At 43.6% G+C, this 17,955-nt stretch overlaps 1 protein-coding gene across 1 annotated transcript in view; it reads right to left on the bottom strand.

Annotated features, from left to right (window-relative positions):
- Positions 1–642: 642 nt before the first annotated feature.
- Positions 643–17,955, bottom strand: part of LOC143784668 (sterol 26-hydroxylase, mitochondrial-like) — a 28,733-nt gene continuing 11,420 nt past the window's right edge. The window contains exons 2-9 of the mRNA XM_077273184.1: positions 16,614–16,804; positions 10,345–10,544; positions 7,444–7,641; positions 2,721–2,884; positions 2,208–2,374; positions 1,994–2,075; positions 1,716–1,916; positions 643–1,369 (exon numbers count right to left, since the gene is read on the bottom strand). Coding sequence (XP_077129299.1) covers positions 1,247–1,369; positions 1,716–1,916; positions 1,994–2,075; positions 2,208–2,374; positions 2,721–2,884; positions 7,444–7,641; positions 10,345–10,544; positions 16,614–16,804 — 1,326 coding nt within the window. The 3' untranslated portion in view covers positions 643–1,246. The remainder of the gene's footprint in view (positions 1,370–1,715; positions 1,917–1,993; positions 2,076–2,207; positions 2,375–2,720; positions 2,885–7,443; positions 7,642–10,344; positions 10,545–16,613; positions 16,805–17,955) is intronic.

Genomic DNA, 17,955 nt, shown 5'->3' with positions numbered 1-17,955 from the left:
ACAGAAACTGCACAGAAACTGCATAGAATCTGCGCAGAAACTGCATAGAATCTGCGCAGAAACTGCATAGAATCTGCATAGAAACTGCATAGAATCTGCGCAGAAACTGCATAGAAACTGCATAAAAACTGCATAGAAACTGCATAGAAACTGCACAGAAACTGCATCAAATCTGCAGATGCAGATTTAGTGCAGAAAATTCTGCACCACATTTCCTACGTGTGCACATAGCCTTAAACCTCCTTTCTTTACACTGCAGGCTGCGATTAGTGAACTGGAAAATGTTGCAAAATAGAAATAAGTTTCTTATTATGAGTAAATTTTATTTTTTATGTGTTTCCAGTCTCAAAAGGTATGAAGATATTGGATACAAGCCTTATTAATATTCTCAATTCATTTTCAGTTCTCTGGATGCAGCCTGCAGTGTAAAGAATGGAGGGCTTCGATCTGGTTGCTATAGAGACAGCCTAGAAATTGGAATGCAAATGTTTCTATCTTGCAAGAAATGATCAATAAAACAAATATCATTTCAGCACAAAATATGACTGGACGCGGCCATGGAGACTATTATGAAAACCTCCATTCTTTACACTGCAGGCTGCATTCTCCTATTACACAGTGAATTTATTTTATTTTCTAGTCTTTGTTAATTGTAGCTTATTTTTATTAAAACAAGTTTAAACAGGATCATGATAATAAACCTTAGACAGTAATCACATAAAACAAACATAATAAAACAAATCATTGTGACAAGCGAAGACTTTAAACAGAAAGGAAAAACGAAGACGAACGCAGTCCTAAATTAGAGCCTACGTACTGTTTGAGCACCAGAGTATGGGGCCCTTGGGGCCTTAAGGTGTTTGTGGTTCCAGCTAAGCAAAAAATACCTAAATAAGACTACCATGACCGTGCTAGTCATATACCGCCATCCAGTGCTGAATTGTAGTAACACAGTGCTGGCATCCACTGTGCACTGCCTGGTGGTAGAATTTATATACAGTATGTGGGTATTACTTGGCCACTGTATGACACTTATTCAGCACTATACGGCTATATGATGCTAGCACTATATGGCGGTTATATTTTAGCACAGTATGTCACATTATTCGGCAACCATAATAATGAAATACATAGGCACTGCAGTGCTGCGCTACGCCATGACGAATTACACGATATGATTTCAGCTTCTGATGAGAAGTGACCGGCGCTTAGAACAGATAAAAAGTCTCCGTATTAACATCCGACCTCAAACGGATTTTCTTTCTACAAACCGCAGGTTGATTTTCTCGCTCGGCGACAGGACGATACGGGCGATGGATTTTACAATTTTCATCTTAGTGTCTGGTTTAATCTCGAACATCCTGATAATCTGCAGCAGAAAAAAATAGATATTTATGAATCCTAAACCAGAGGATAGCGGTGTTATTTAGCACTGCTAGATGGGCACTATATGGCAGTGTTATATGCTCACTGTAGAGCACTGCTATTCCGGAAGTGTATGGTGGTAGCATTTGGCCACTAGATGGCACCATTACTTTAGGATACTGACACTTGGAGCACTATATTGCGGTATTATTATTATTTTATGGCATAAATTATGTGGAAGTGACATGATACATTTATTTGTCCACTTTTTGCAACCATGTAACATGTTGAAGAAAAAACAGCAAAAGCAAAGTTTTAGTAAAGTTACTTCTTCCCATGAACATCCATACCCGAGACAGTGCCAAGTGCATCTCCAGTTCTGCAATCCGCTTCCCCAAGCAGGCGCGCATCCCGTATCCAAAGGGAATGGAACTGAAAGGGTGGTGTGCCATCCCGCCATCTCGGAGCCACCGCTGTGGATAAAACTTTTCTGCGTCTTTGAAATTGGCTTCATCCCTTGACATGGAGTAATGGCTCAGCACAAAGAGGGTCTGAAAAGAGCAACATAAAAATGTGATTTAACCCCTGGGTAACTGGGCCGAAGACACAGCTAAGCCACAAAACTTACATTTTTGGGGAATTTATAGTCTTTGATCACCACTTCATGCTCATGAACAACTCTCGCATTGGTTGGAATGACGGGATAAAGTCTGTAGAGGGATGACAGCAAAATACAGGCAGTGACAACCCAACGGGCCCAGAGTGGCGGCAAAGGATGTCACCCCCTATGTGTTACCTTCATACACGTTTAGTCTCTTATCTGTAAAAGTAAATGCTCCCACCTCAGGGTCTCCTTGATCACGGCCCTCAGTAAGGGCATGTGGGTGATATCGTCCGCCGTAGGGATGTGGTCCATGGGAACGGCCTTTGTAACCTCATCATACAAAAGTTGCTGCAGCTCCAGGTCCTGAGCCAAGTGATACAGGGACCAACATAACGTGTTCGATGTCTGGAAACGGGAATGGACATAAGAAGGTATTACGGTGGAAAACTGCTGTATACATAGAAGTTGCCAATACACTTCTGTTTACTTGCAGTACCACTTCTCGCCACAGTGTGCAACAAATTCTTTCATAGAAGCCTAAGAAACAGCGCCCCCATTGTGGAAAGTTTTTAAACTGAATCCATGGTAGATACTTTTCTTTTTTTCTTGTACATTTTCTGACATGGAGAACAAGCCCCAAAACAGCTCATCCGGGGTGCAGATGACAGCAGCATGGTGCTGATAACGCCTTTACCCAAAAATGTAATAGATCTATCATTGTAGGGATATGAGACCATGAATGTATACGCACGGTGTCCACGCCAGCCAGCAGCAGCTCGGCCACGCTGCCGTACACCTCCTCCATGCTCAGCTTCCCGCTGGAGAGCAGGTACGTCAGGTATTCTCCCTGCACGTCCTCCCCGCGCTCCAGACGCTCATGGATCTCACTCATCTTCTTATCCACCAGCTTCTTACCTGGAGGGAAGGAAAATCAGGAATCGGATGGAGAAAATTATAATTACACTGCTTAAAAAAAATAAAGGGAACACTTAAAGAACAGAATATAACTCCAAGTAGAGCAAACTTCTGTGAAATCAAACTGTCCACTTAGGAAGTAACACTGATTGACAATCAATTTCACATCCTGTTGTGCAAATGGAATAGACGGTTGTGATGGTGTGATATGTTATGTGGGTATCATTTTGTGTATATTTATATTTTACTGATTTTCACAGTGTTCTCTTGTTGCCCTGTATCATTCTGTGTATTCTCCATATTGTATAGAGTATCAATTACCTTCCAAAAGGCTGATTAGGCTGAATTAGCTCACTTACTATCTGCAGCCTGACTGTATCTGTGCTTCTTGATGAACCCCCTGTGGTGCCTTAATCCCCCAGGCACCTTTGTCAGGTCTGGGAGGCCTGAAAACCACCCCAACCTGTCTGAATACCCCTGGACATAAGGAGGGGGCTGGGGAGGACAGGAGCTGGGAAGTGAGTTCCTGTGTGGTGAGGATGGTGTGAACACAGCACGTCAGAGAGAAAGGGAAGCGTATGGATTTTTTTATCCTCTGCTGGATTATTGGACTCTCATCTCCTTGGACATTTTATCCTGTTACTGAACTGCATTCGTGTTCTGGACTATTGTATCCTCAGTGTGGTGGATTGTTTATGGACCTTTTAGTTTTGCCTATAATAAAGGTCTTAGGATTGTTCACATTTCCCTCGCTCTGTTGATTGTGTGGTATCGGAGAAGGACCCCCTGACAACAACAGATGAAAATTATTGGCAATTATCAAGACACCCTCCATAAAGGAGTGGTTCTGCAGGTGGGGACCACAGACCACATCTCAGTACCAATGCTTTCTGGCTGATATTTTTGTCACTTTTGAATGTTGGCTGTGCTTTCACACTCGTGGTAGCATGAGACGGACTCTACAACCCACACAAGTGGCTCAGGTAGTGCAGCTCATCCAGGATGGCACATCAATGCGAGCTGTGGCAAGAAGGTTTGCTGCGTCTGTCAGCTGTTATGATCCGGTGACCTTGGAGCCGCATGAAACTTTCTCTGGAGTAGGTGGAAACTGTACTGACCGCAAATCCTGAACTAACACCACAACTAGAAGTAGCCGTGGGGTGTGTCTAACAAACCCTAGACACCTCGATACAGCCGGAGGACTAAATACCCCTATAGATGGAAATAGGAATACTACCTTGCCTCAGAGCAGAACCCCAAAGGATAGGCAGCCCCCCATGAATATTAACTGTGAGTAGGAGAAGAAAAGACACGCAGGCAGAAAACAAGATTTAGCAAAAGAGGCCACTCTAGCTAAATAGGAAAGGATAGGACAGAATACTAGGCGGTCAGTATTAAAACTCTTCCAAAAATATCCACAGCAGATAATACGAAAAATTCCACAATCTAACTAAAGACATGGAATGAATATCTGCAACCCCAGAGAATCCAACAAGACTGAGAAAATACTGACACAATCTAAGCTGGACAAGAAAACACAAAAGAATAGCACTGAATTATGAAGCACACAGCATGTGTGCCACATAAACAAAACCAGACACTTATCTTTGCTGATTTGGCAGAAAGGCAGGAGGAACCAAGCAGAGGTCCAACACCTCCCAACAACAATTGACAACTGGCAAGGACTAATGAATCCTGCACACCTAAATACCCCAGTCAGAACTGCAATCAGCAGACACACCTGACCAGGACTGAAACCCAGGGACAACTGCATTACCACCTACCACCACCGGAGGAAACCCAAAAGCAGAATTCACAACAGTCAGCGTAGTGTCCAGAGGCTGGAGGCGCCACCAGGAGACGTGGAGGGGGCCGTAGGAGGGCAACAACCCAGCAGCAGGACTGCTACCTCAGCCTTTGTGCAAGGAGGAACAGGCAGAGCACTGCCAGAGCCCTGCAAAATGACCTCCAGCAGGCCACAAATGTGCATGTGTCTGCACAAACGGTTAGAAACCAACTCTATGAGGATGGTCTGAGTGCCCGACGTCCACAGATGGGGGTTGTGCTCACAGCCCCACACCGTGCAGGACGCTTGGCATTTGCCACAGAACACCAGGATTGGCAAATTCGCCACTGGCGCCCTGTGCTCTTCACAGATGAAAGCAGGTTCACACTGAGCACATGTGACAGACGTGACAGAGTCTGGAGACGCCGTGGAGAGCGATCTGCTGCCTGCAACATCCTTCAGCATGACCAGTTTGGCAGTGGGTCAGTAATGGTGTGGGGTGGCATTTCTTTGGAGGGCCGCACAGCCCTCCATGTGCTCGCCAGAGGTAGCCTGACTGCCATTAGGCACCGAGATGAGATCCTCAGACCCCTTGTGAGACCATATGCTGGTGCGGTTGGCCCTGGGTTCCTCCTAATGCAGGGCAATGCCAGACCTCATGTGGCTGGAGTGTGTCAGCAGTTCCTGCAAGATGAAGGCATTGAAGCTATGGACTGGCCCGCCCGTTCCCCAGACCTGAATCCGATTGAGCACATCTGGGACATCATGTCTCGCACATCCACCAACGTCACGTTGTACCACAGACTGTCCAGGAGTTGGCGGATGCTTTAGTGCAGGTCTGGGAGGAGATCCCTCAGGAGACCATCCGCCCCCTCATCAGGAGCATGCCCAGGCATTGTAGGGAGGTTATACAGGCACGTGGAGGCCACACACTCTACTGAGCATCATTTCCTTGTCTTGAGGCATTTCCACTGAAGTTGGATCAGCCTGTAACTTCATTTTCCACTTTTGATTTTGAGCATCATTCCAAATCCAGACCTCCGTGGGATATTAGCTGTGATTTACGTTGACCATTTTTAGGTTTTATTGTTCTCAACACATTCCACTATGTAATGAATAAAGATTTACAACTGGAATACTTCATTCAGTGATATCTATTATGGGGGACTTTTGTGTTCCCTTTTTTTTTTGAGCAGTGTATATAAAATGTATCCAGGCAAAGGTGTACCTAATTCTCTCCTGTGTGATACTGACTGCTGAGCTGTATCTAATCCTATTTCGTGTGATACTGAGTGCTGAGCTGTGTATCTAATCCTATCCTGTGTGACACTGTCTGCTGAGCCATGTATCTAATCCCATCATGTGTGCTAGTCTGCTGAGTCGTGTATCTAATCCTTTCCCGTGTGATGCTGAGTGCTGAGCTGTGTATCTAATCCTATCCCGTTTGATACTGAGTGCTGAGCCATGTATCCACAATCCTATCCCGTGTGATACTGTCTGCTGAGCCGTATATCTAATCCTATCCCGTGTGATACTGTCTGCTGAGCTGTGTATCTAATCCTCTCCTGTGTGATACTGTCTGCTGAGCTGTGTATCTAATCCTATCCTGTGTGATACTGTCTTCTGAGCCGTGTATCTAATCTCATCCTGTGTGATACTGTCTGCTGAGCCATGTATCTAATCCCATCATGTGTGATACAGTCTGCTGAGCTGTGTATCTAATCCTATCCTGTGTGATACTGTCTTCTAAGCCATGTATCTAATCTCATCCTGTGTGATACTGTCTGCTGAGCCGTGTATCTAATCCTATCCTGTGTGATACTGTCTGCTGAGCTGTGTATCTAATCCTATCCCGTGTGATACTGTCTGCTGAGCTGTATATCTAATCCTATCATGTGTGATACTGTCTGCTGAGCTGTGTATCTAATCCTATCCTGTGTGATACTGACTGCTGAGCCATGTATCTAATCCTATCCTGTGTGATACTGTATGCTGAGCCGTGTATCTAATCCTATCCTGTGTGATACTGTCTGCTGAGCCGTGTATCTATCCCATCATGTGTGATACAGTCTGCTGAGCTGTGTATCTAATCTCATCCTGTGTGATACTGTCTGCTGAGCTGTGTATCTAATCCTCTCCTGTGTGATACTGTCTGCTGAGCTGTGTATCTAATCCTATCCTGTGTGATACTGTCTGCTGAGCCGTATATCTAATCCTATCCTGTGTGATACTGACTGCTGAGCTGTGTATCTAATCCTCTCCTGTGTGATACTGTCTGCTGAGCTGTGTATCTAATCCTATCCTGTGTGATACTGTCTGCTGAGCCGTGTATCTAATCCTATCCTGTGTGATACTGTCTGCTGAGCCATGTATCTAATCCCATCATGTGTGATACAGTCTGCTGAGCCGTGTATCTAATCCTATCCCGTGTGATACTGTCTGCTGAGCCGTGTATCTAATCCTATCCTGTGTGATACTGACTGCTGAGCCGTGTATCTAATCCTATCCCGTGTGATACTGTCTGCTGAGCCGTATATCTAATCCTATCATGTGTGATACGGTCTGCTGAGCTGTGTATCTAATCCTCCAATGGGTGATGCTCTCTGATGAGCTGTGTGTCTAATCTAATCATGTATGACACTATACAATGTATCTAAGCTCTCGTGTGATACAGTCTAGTTATCCTAAGTATGACATATGTGATGCAGCATCAGGCATCCCCCAGGACTACGTCCCCCATCATGTACTGCAGATATAATCATTGTGGACTTACTGAAATTGAATATATTATCCCAGCCTTCCATGTAGAGGTTCCAGTAGGGGAAGACGCGCCTCGTCCAGTCGGGCATGTAGCTCAGAAATACCAAGTTCTTGAACATTTGGCAGACGGAGTCTATAAACCCCTGGGTTTCGGGGGGAATTTCTTTCTGCAAACATCCGATCCTGGTCTCAAACACGATGTAGGACACTCCTGGAGAGACGAGGTCAGAGAATAGTGATACTTATCATGCTGCCTGCAGCCACTAGGAGGAGCTGTGGAGCTTACTGCCTACTGCATATACCGGGGCCCCCTATAATAACACAGTACGCAGTGAGCTCCCCCTAGTGGCGGCAGCCAGCAGCCAGAATATTATCATACTATATAATTGTCTAAGGGTCACTCCCGTCTGTCTGTCTTTCTGTCTGTCTGTCACGGATATTCATTGGTCGCGGCCTCTGTCTGTCATGGAATCCAAGTCGCTGATCGTTTTGCCACGACCAATCAGCGACGGCCACAGTCCGGCGGCAATATGGCCGCTCTTTCCTCACCGCAGTCAGTGCCCGCTCCATACTCCCCTCCAGTCATCCAGTCAGCCCTCACACAGGGTTAATGCCAGCGTTACCGGAGCGTGGTATAACGCACTCCGGTTACGCACCTATTAACCCTGTGTGACCAAGTTTTTACTAGTAGAACGATCTAATGTTACAAATAAAAATAATAATAATAATAATAAAAAAACGGTATTCTCACCCTCTGACGTCGCGTCCTGTCCGCCGGCAGGTTCCGGTCCAAAGGATGCTATGGGAGAAGGACCTGCCATGCCGTCACGGTCATGTGACCGCGACGTCATCACAGGTCCTGCGCTGATAGTCATACCAACCCTGGGACCGGAAGCTGCCACGTGCACCGTACACAGGAGCCAGGACTAAGGTGAGTATATGTTTATTTTTTATTTTATGTCACTGGCCAATATACTACATTACTGAGCAATATACTACGTGGCTGTGCAATATACTACGTAGCTGGGCAATATACTATGTCGCTGGGCAATATACTACGTGACTGGGCAATATACTAAGTGACTGGGCAATATACTACGTGGCTGGGCAATATACTACGTAACTGGGCAATATACTACATGGCTGGGCAATATACTATGTGGCTGGGCAATATACTACGTAACTGGGCAATATACTACATGGCTGGGCAATATACTATGTGGCTGGGCAATATACTAAGTGACTGGGCAATATAGTACGTGGCTGGGCAATATACTACGTAACTGGGCAATATACTACATGGCTGGGCAATATACTATGTGGCTGGGCAATATACTAAGTGACTGGGCAATATAGTACGTGGCTGGGCAATATACTACGTGGCTGGGCAATATACTACGTCGCTGGGCAATATACTAAGTGACTGGGCAATATACTATGTCGCTGGGCAATATACTACGTAGCTGGGCAATATACTACATGGCTGGGCAATATACTATGTGGCTGGGCAATATACTACGTGACTGGGCAATATACTAAGTGACTGGGCAATATACTACGTGGCTGGGCAATATACTACGTCGCTGGGCAATATACTACGTGGCTGGGCAATATACTACGTCGCTGGGCAATATACTACGTCACTGGGCAATATACTATGTCGCTGGGCAATATACTACGTAGCTGGGCAATATACTATGTCGCTGGGCAATATACTACGTAGCTGGGCAATATACTATGTCGCTGGGCAATATACTACGTGGCTGGGCAATATACTATGTGGCTGGGCAATATACTATGTAACTGGGCAATATACTATGTGGCTGTGCAATATACTACGTTGCTGGACAATATACTACGTGGCTGGGCAATATACTACTTCGCTGGGCAATATACTATGTGGCTGGGCAATATACTACGTCGCTGGGCAATATACTACGTCAACATGCATATTCTAGAATACCCAATGCGTTAGAATCGGGCCACCATCTAGTATCTTTATAAATGACCTTACAAGTTTGACCTAAAGGTCATTGTGGTTATGGCATTAGAAAAAAATTTTTGATCACTTTTTGTTCTATGTTTTTGGGAAGGCGATGGGACAAAAAAAATGTGATTTTGAAGTTTTATGTATTTTCTTTAAAGCTTGATAAATAATGATATAAACAAAAATATAGGGAAAGCCTCATACGGATCCATTAAAGTAATGGGAAAAAACATTCTTTTGAAATGTAACAGAAAGGAAAACTGAGAGCCTCCTCCGTTCGGTTGGAGTGATGAAACACTTCCCATAATATGATAAAATATAGTACGTACGTTTCGCCCATCTTCATCAAACTTGATAATGTACCTGTCTTACATATTTTAAGATTTTCCTTGCTTATAGTGTTTTGTTTGGATTTTCATGTTTTTTTTTTAATATACTAAATAAAATTATATTTTATATTATGGGAAGTGTTTCATCACTCTGACCGAACTGAGGTGGCTCTTAGGGTTCTCAGTTTTTCTTTCTGTTGTTAATAGTCATATTGTATTACTTCATTTTATATATATATATATATATATATATATATATATATATATATATATATATATATATATATATATATCTATATATATTATTTTCATTTGTGCTACGGGAAAAGAAGGTGATATTAATTTTTATATTTTTTCCTTTAATTCCCCTAGGACAGTTGAAGTCTCTTACAATACTCTGAATATTTCCGCTCTCCTATAAAATTACTACTACTCACACAGGAGCACTAACATGCAGACCCGGGGTCACAGGTCACTTTTAGGGCCCCCTCAGGTGAGGAGCCGCTGCGGAGTGGACGGCTGACCTGAGTCGGCCGCTGTGATGTAGCTAAATATCTCTATAATGTCCAATGCTCTTGGCATTTTTGTAGACTGATACCTTCAAAAGCGAATCTGTACAGCTCGTTGTTCACATCACTGACGGTCTCGCCGGTTGCGCTGTGCCTGCGCAGCTCCTGGAGTCTGACCATGAAGTCTGAGACCACCTCGTTAATGCTCCCTGCGTAGCTCTTCGCTTCTTTAGGCTTCAACATCTTCTTGTTTAGGATTGTCCTGAGAGCGTGCCACTTCTCTCCGTGTCTGGAGTGACAAGAGATCAACATATTTCATAATTGGATATTAGGAAAAGCATCAATTCTACTTGGAGAAATGCAAAAATAGCAATTGCATAAACTCCTCTAATACACACCCATTATAGAATGAGCACTTCTCATATTATTCATGCTATAGTCCTATATCCCTGGCCCCTTTCTTATATGTATCTAATATACTTTGCATCACATTATCATCCTTTTCAGGATCTCTGCTTGCTGTAGTACAAATAGAATATTCTAGCTTTTATCCATTGGCTGAAAACAAGACCTAATATTCTTCATAGCCGAAGTTGTATCCAGTCTAGACAATTTTGTGTGATAAACTCATCAGCAGCACAAATCTTTTATTATACACTGCTCAAAAAATAAAGGGGACACTTAAACAACAGGATATAACTCCAAGTAAATCAAACTTCTGTGAAATCAAACTGTCCACTTAGGAAGCAACACTGTTTGACAATCAATTTCACAGGCTGTTGTGCAAATGGAATAGACGACAGATGGAAATTATTGGCAATTATCAAGACACCCTCAATAAAGGAGAGGTTCTGCAGGTGAGGACCACAGACCACATCTCAGTACCAATGCTTTCTGGCTGATATTTTTGTCACTTTTGAATGTTGGTTGTGCTTTCACACTCGTGGTAGCATGAGACGGATTCTACAACCCACGCAAGTGGCTCAGGTAGTGCAGCTCATCCAGGATGGCACATCAATGCGAGCTGAGGCGAGGTTTGCTGTGTCTGTCAGCGTAGTGTCCAGAGGCTGGAAGTGCTATCAGGAGACAGGCCAGTACACCAGGAGACGTGGAGGGGGCCGTAGGAGGGCAACAACCCAGCAGCAGGACCGCTACCTCAGCCTTTGTGCAAGGAGGAACAGGAGGAGCACTGCCAGAGTCCTGCAAAATGACCTCCAGCAGGCCACACGTGCATATGTCTGCACAAGCAGTTAGAAACTGACTCCATAAGGATGGTCTGAGTGTCAGACGTCCACAGATGGGGTTGTGCTCACAGCCCAACACCGTGCAGGATGCTTGGCATTTGCCACAGAACACCAGGATTGGCAAATTCGCCACTGGCGCCCTGTGCTCTTCACAGATGAAAGCAGGTTCACACTGAGCACATGTGACAGACGTGACAGAGTCTGGAGACGCCGTGGAGAGCGATCTGCTGCCTGCAACATCCTTCAGCATGACCGGTTTGGCAGTGGGTCAGTAATGGTGTGGGGTGGCATTTCTTTGGAGGGCCGCACAGCCCTCCATGTGTTCACCAGAGGTAGCCTGACTGCCATTAGGTACCGAGATGAGATCCTCAGACCCCTTGTGAGACCATATGCTGGTGCGGTTGACCCTGCGTTCCTCCTAATGCAGGACAATGCCAGACCTCATGTGACTGGAGTGTATCAGCAGTTCCTGCAAGATGAAGGCATTGAAGCTATGGACTGGCCCGCCCGTTCCCCAGACCTGAATCCCATTGAACACATCTGGGACATCATGTCTCGCTCCATTCACCAACGTCACATTGCACCACAGACTGTCCAGGAGTTGGCGGATGCTTTTTAGTCCAGGTCTGGGAGGAGATCCCTCAGGAGACCATCCGCCACCTCATCAGGAGACCATCCGCCGCCCCCTCAAGAGACCATCCGCCGCATCATCAGGAGCATGCCCAGGCATTGTAGGGAGGTCATACAGGAACGTGGAGGCCACACACACTACTGAGCATCTTTTCCTTGTCATGAGGCATTTCCACTGAAGTTGGATCAGCCTACAATTTGATTTTCCACTTAGATTTTGAGCATCATTCCAACTCCAGACCTCCGTGGGATATTAGCTGTGATTTACGTTGATCATTTTTAGGTTTTATTGTTCTCAACACATTCCACTATGTAATGAATAAAGATTTACAACTGGAATATTTCATTCAGTGATATCTAGGATGTGGGATTTTAGTGTTCCCTTTATTTTTTTTGAGCAGTGTATTTAGTTACAATGTATCAGTCGATGTTAAATGTGTCAGTCTGGAGCCCACAGAAGAATATCTAAACTGGATACAATTGTAGCAAACTCTCAGGGGAGAGGCATATTTAGTTAAGTCTAGCCCAAGCTTGGGTAATTAATTTTCCCGAGGGGCAACATGAGAGACCATGACTGTTGAGGAAGGCCGAACCAATAGGCCGAAATTAGTTCTGCTTAATATTAACATATTAATTATAAATTATGTATCTTAATATTGCATCACTTAATATTGAGCAGAATTAAGTATACGGACATCCCCTATATACCGTATAAGCCTGCACATACAGTCATATGAAAAAGTTTGGGCACCCCTATTAATCTCAAGCTTAATGTTTTATAAAAATGGTTTATTTTGCAACAGCTATTTCAGTTTCATATATCTAACAACTGTTGGACACAGTAATGTTTCTGCCTTGAAATTAGGTTTATTTTACTAACAGAAAATGTGCAATCTGCATTCAAACTAAATTTGACAGGTGCATAAGTATGGGCACCCTTATCATTTTCTTGTTTTAAATACTCCTACCTACTTTTTACTGACTTACTAAAGCACTTTTTTTGGTTTTGTAACCTCATTGAGCTTTGAACTTCATAGCCAGGTGTATGCAATCATGAGAAAAGCTACTTAAAGTGGCCACGTGCAAGTTGTTCTCCTGTTTGAACAGAACGAAAAAGTCTCGCACTCAACTTAAGTGTTTTTGCTGATTTTATTAGGTGCTAATGTAGCACTGGGGAAACGTTTCAGCCTCAATTAGGCTTTCGTCAGTCACTACAATCACATAAACAAAAAATAAACTTTTTAGACACCTACACATGCAACACGATCCCCAGACAAGCGGTGGATACCGCGTCTGCCTGGATCAGGTTCACCCTGCAGCCGCGCTCCCTCAGGTATGTGCACACCTGTGCTCCGGATACACCGCTCCCGGTATTTATAGATACACTGAGTCCTACTTATGTCTTCCCCAGCCCAGGGACTCTCCAGCCGGTTATACCTGACGCATGTCTCCGGTTACATGGGCCTGCTTACCAAAGGTATATATATCAACACAGGGTCACCGGTTTTTATCCAATATATTGGATTATAGACATGGATTCACACTCCTCCCTCTTTCCCCATTTAGAGCTATACAATCATTTGAGTGATTTTGCTTCTGCTATTTCCGCATGCTCTAAACAAGTAATAACTTGCTGTAAGTACCACTGCTTCACCTGTTATATTACCCCACATATCACTACGGTCCATCATGTTTTGCACCATTGCGCGCTTTGTCTCACCTTCTCCTATTGCGCTCATCTAGGCACAACTCTGATCAGTATACAAACGATTGTAGGTGTCTAAAAAGAAAGAAAAAAGACACTATACGGTATGTGTTACTCCCATAAATATGTCTCCTTCACAATTAATCATGTGTTTTTTGAGCGAGAATACTGTATACGGCTATGCTCTGATACAATGTCTTTACATTATCTCTCTAAAATGGCTCCTTGATCATGTTGTATATACTTTATTTTTGTTTATAATGTACCTGGTTTTGATACACTGTACTATATTGTATTATGTTTATTTTTTGTTTATGTGATTGTAGTGACTGACGAAAGCCTAATTGAGGCTGAAACGTTTCCCCAGTGCTACATTAGCACCTAATAAAATCAGCAAAAACACTTAAGTTGAGTGCGAGACTTTTTCGTTCTGTTTGTAAAGGAGTTGGGTACCTAGTCTCTGCACCTATTATAGCAGTGCACACGGTGTTTTCTCCACATAGACGTTCTCCTGTTTGAGTCTCCTCTGACGAGTGGCATCATGGGCTCCTCAAAACAACTGTCAAATGATCTGAAAACAAAGATTATTCAACATAGTTGTTCAGGGGAAGGATACAAAAAGCTGTCTCAGAGATTTAACCTGTCACTTTCCACTGTGAGGAACATAGTAAGGAAATGGAAGAACACCGGTACAGTTCTTGTTAAGGCCAGAAGTGGCAGGCCAAGAAAAACATCAGAAAGGCAGAGAAGAAGAATGGTGAGATCAGTCAAGGACAATCCTCAGACCATCTCCAGAGAGCTGCAGCATCAACTTGCTGCAGATGGTGTCACTGTGCATCGGTCAACTATACAATCATGTCATGATTAAGGGAGCTTAGTCTCCAGAAACGCATTGAGATTCTCACCCATATGGCTTGTGCTGAAGTCCGTATCCTCTATGCTTAAAAGTATGTGAATAAAGAAAACTCTTTTTTACGGATTCAGTGAAGCTGGACATTCTTTTCTTTTTTTGGACTCTATACGCCTGAACACAGCGGGTCCGTGCTCCCAAGGATTGGTTTATGCATCACGGGTGAGCTGGTTTATATTCCTTCTTTCAGATCATTTGACAGTTGTTTTGAGGAGCCCATGATGCCACTCTTCAGAGGAGATTCAAACAGGAGAACAACTTGCAAGTGGCCACTTTAAGTAGCTTTTCTCATGATTGCATACACCTGGCTATGAAGTTCAAAGCTCAATGAGGTTACAAAACCAAAAAAAGTGCTTTAGTAAGTCAGTAAAAAGTAGGTAGGAGTATTGAAAACAAGAAAATGATAAGGGTGCCCATACTTATGCACCTGTCAAATGTTGTTTGAATGCAGATTGCACATTTTCTGTTAGTACAATAAACCTCATTTCAAGGCAGAAACATTACTGTGTCCAACAGTTATTAGATATATGAAACTGAAATAGCTGTTGCAAAAAAAAAACATTTTTATAAAACATTAAGCTTAAGATTAATAGGGGTGCCCAAACTTTTCATATGACTGTAGCCCCTATCTATATATATAATTGTCTAAGGGTTTTTCCGTCTGTCTGTCTGTCTGTCTTTCTGTCTGTCTGTCTGTCTTTCTGTCTGTCCTGGAAATCCCGCGTCTCTGATTGGCCGAGGCCGCCAGGCCTCGACCAATCAGCGACGGGCACAGTCTGCCGCGAATCACATACTACGGGGACATGCATATTCTAGAATACCCGATGCTTTAGAATCGGGCCACAGTCTAGTATACTATATGAGCCCAAACACAACCCCTTATATACAGTATGGACCCTCAAGTAGCCTCCTATATACAGTATGAGCCCCCACACAGCCCACTACATACAGTATGATCCTCCACATAGCCTCTTATATATAGTATGGGCCTCCATATAGCTTCCTAAATACAGTATGAGCCCTCACATAGTTTCCTACACTTTTTATGAGCCCCCACATAGCCTCCTAAGTACAGTAGGAGCCCCTACATAGCCTCCTACATATAGTATGAGCCCCACAAAGCCTCCTACATATAGTATGAGCCCCCACATAGCCTCCTACATATAGTATAAGCCCCCACATAGCTTCCTACATATAGTATAAGCCCCCCGCATAGCCTCCTATATACAGTATGAGCCCCCACATAGCCTCTTACATATAGTATGGGCCCCACAAAGCCTCCTACATATAGTATAAGCCCCCACATAGCCTCCTACATATAGTATAAGCCCCCGCATAGCCTCCTATATACAGAATGAGCCCCCACATAGCCTCCTACATATAGTATGAGCCCCCACATAGCCTCCTACATATAGTATGAGCCCCACAAAGCCTCCTACATATAGTATAAGCCCCCGCATAGCCTCCTATATACAGAATGAGCCCCCACATAGCTTCCTACATATAGTATGAGCCCCACAAAGCATCCTATATACAGTATGACCTCCCACAGGATGCAGATAGCGATGACAGTAGGCAGCGGATGGACAGCAGGGGAGGAGGGCATGGAGTGGCCCATGGGCCACTGTTTGAGCCTTTCAGCTGTCTCGGTCTGTTGGCCAGAGTGGAACAGCCAGAGGGCAGGAAGTAGCCCGCAGGCCGCAGTTTGCCCAGGTCTGGTCTACTCACATATTTAGTCCTTTAATATAAATAGGAATGTCCCCATTCAGTGACAAGAAACAGAGGAACGGAATGTAAAGAATATTAGAACGTCGCAGACCTTTTTGCTTTTGTTACGTTGTTTCCAAACCTCCCCTGTACTGAACTCACTCTGAGAAAGGTCCATAAGAAAAGTTCCGAATTTCCCTATGAAGCCTCCAGAGGTCGATCTCATTCCTTATGGGGTATTTGCCCTCCTGTCGCACCATTATTTCCAATATGGCTGGATCTGCGATGTTGACCATCTTGAAGTGGCCGATCTGCGACTTCCACCATGGGCCATAGCGCTTCTTGTATATTAGCTGATGGATATAGAGAGATGAAATATCAAAGGCTTTATATGTAGAAGATTGCCATTAGTGCAGTGATACCTGGGCATTGTATGTCACTGTCATAGTGATATTGCATGGGCAGCATTATCTGGGCACTATATGTCAGTATTATCTGTCCACAGTATGGCACCGTTGTCAAGTTAGAGGATGACAGGGCCATATGGGCGCTAGTGGCCACTGTTATTTGTCTTCTATAAGTTTTGTGAGCACAGTTTGGCACAGTTATTGTTGCATTATATGGCGGCATTATCTGAGTACTGTAGGACAATGTTCTTTGAGTATTGCCTGGCAGAATTATGTGAACACTGTACGGCACTATTCACGGGGCAGTATTACGTTGGTGCTCTGTCACTGATTTTTGACCAACTTATGGCAGTACTATGTGAACACATGTTTTTATAGCTTACTATGATATAGAAACAAATCATATAAATGATTTTATTGTTTAGTATTGGGTTTTTGTCAACTTTACTGCTATGTTCACACAATGCGATAGCACGACATATTTTTGAGCGATTTTCCTTAATCACTGTATAAGCGCTGCCATCTTAGAATATCTCAGCAAAAATGGCATAGTGTGAAAAAAATGCAATGTATGAACATAGCAAAAGTATCAACATAAAAAGCACCTTCAGGCCATGTTTCCGCATAATGTGAAGCCATTTTCTTTTGCTGTGTTTCATTTTTTTTTCTTGCTTGCAAAAAATCTGCAGCATTTAACACATGATTTCATGAACTCTGCTGCCGCTGTACATTTAAAGACTGTTGAATATTGTATTTTTCGTACATTTCTTCTTTAAAGGCTTTTATGGAGAGCCAAAAGAAACAAATATAAAAAAGTAATTGCATTCTAAGTGAAGAATCCCAACATTACTGCACTAAGAAATGCTGCATCAAATCTACAAAAGGGGGAAAATACAAAAAACCTGCAGTAAAACTACAGATTGCTGTTGTTTTGGTTTGAACATTTTCAGAAAAAAATGCAGCGGTGAAAACACAATGTTTCTGCATTTGGCAATATTGCAACATAGCCTTATGGCCTCTCCTATGCTTTACACTGCAGCTGTGATTGTTCAGATTGGATGTTGTGTGTATAAACTCAGCAGGAAGAACAGATTATA

Source organism: Ranitomeya variabilis, chromosome 7 (genome assembly GCF_051348905.1).
Source record: "Ranitomeya variabilis isolate aRanVar5 chromosome 7, aRanVar5.hap1, whole genome shotgun sequence".
In the NCBI taxonomy this organism is placed as follows: Eukaryota; Metazoa; Chordata; class Amphibia; order Anura; family Dendrobatidae; genus Ranitomeya; species Ranitomeya variabilis.
This window is presented reverse-complemented; position numbering and strand designations above follow the sequence as displayed.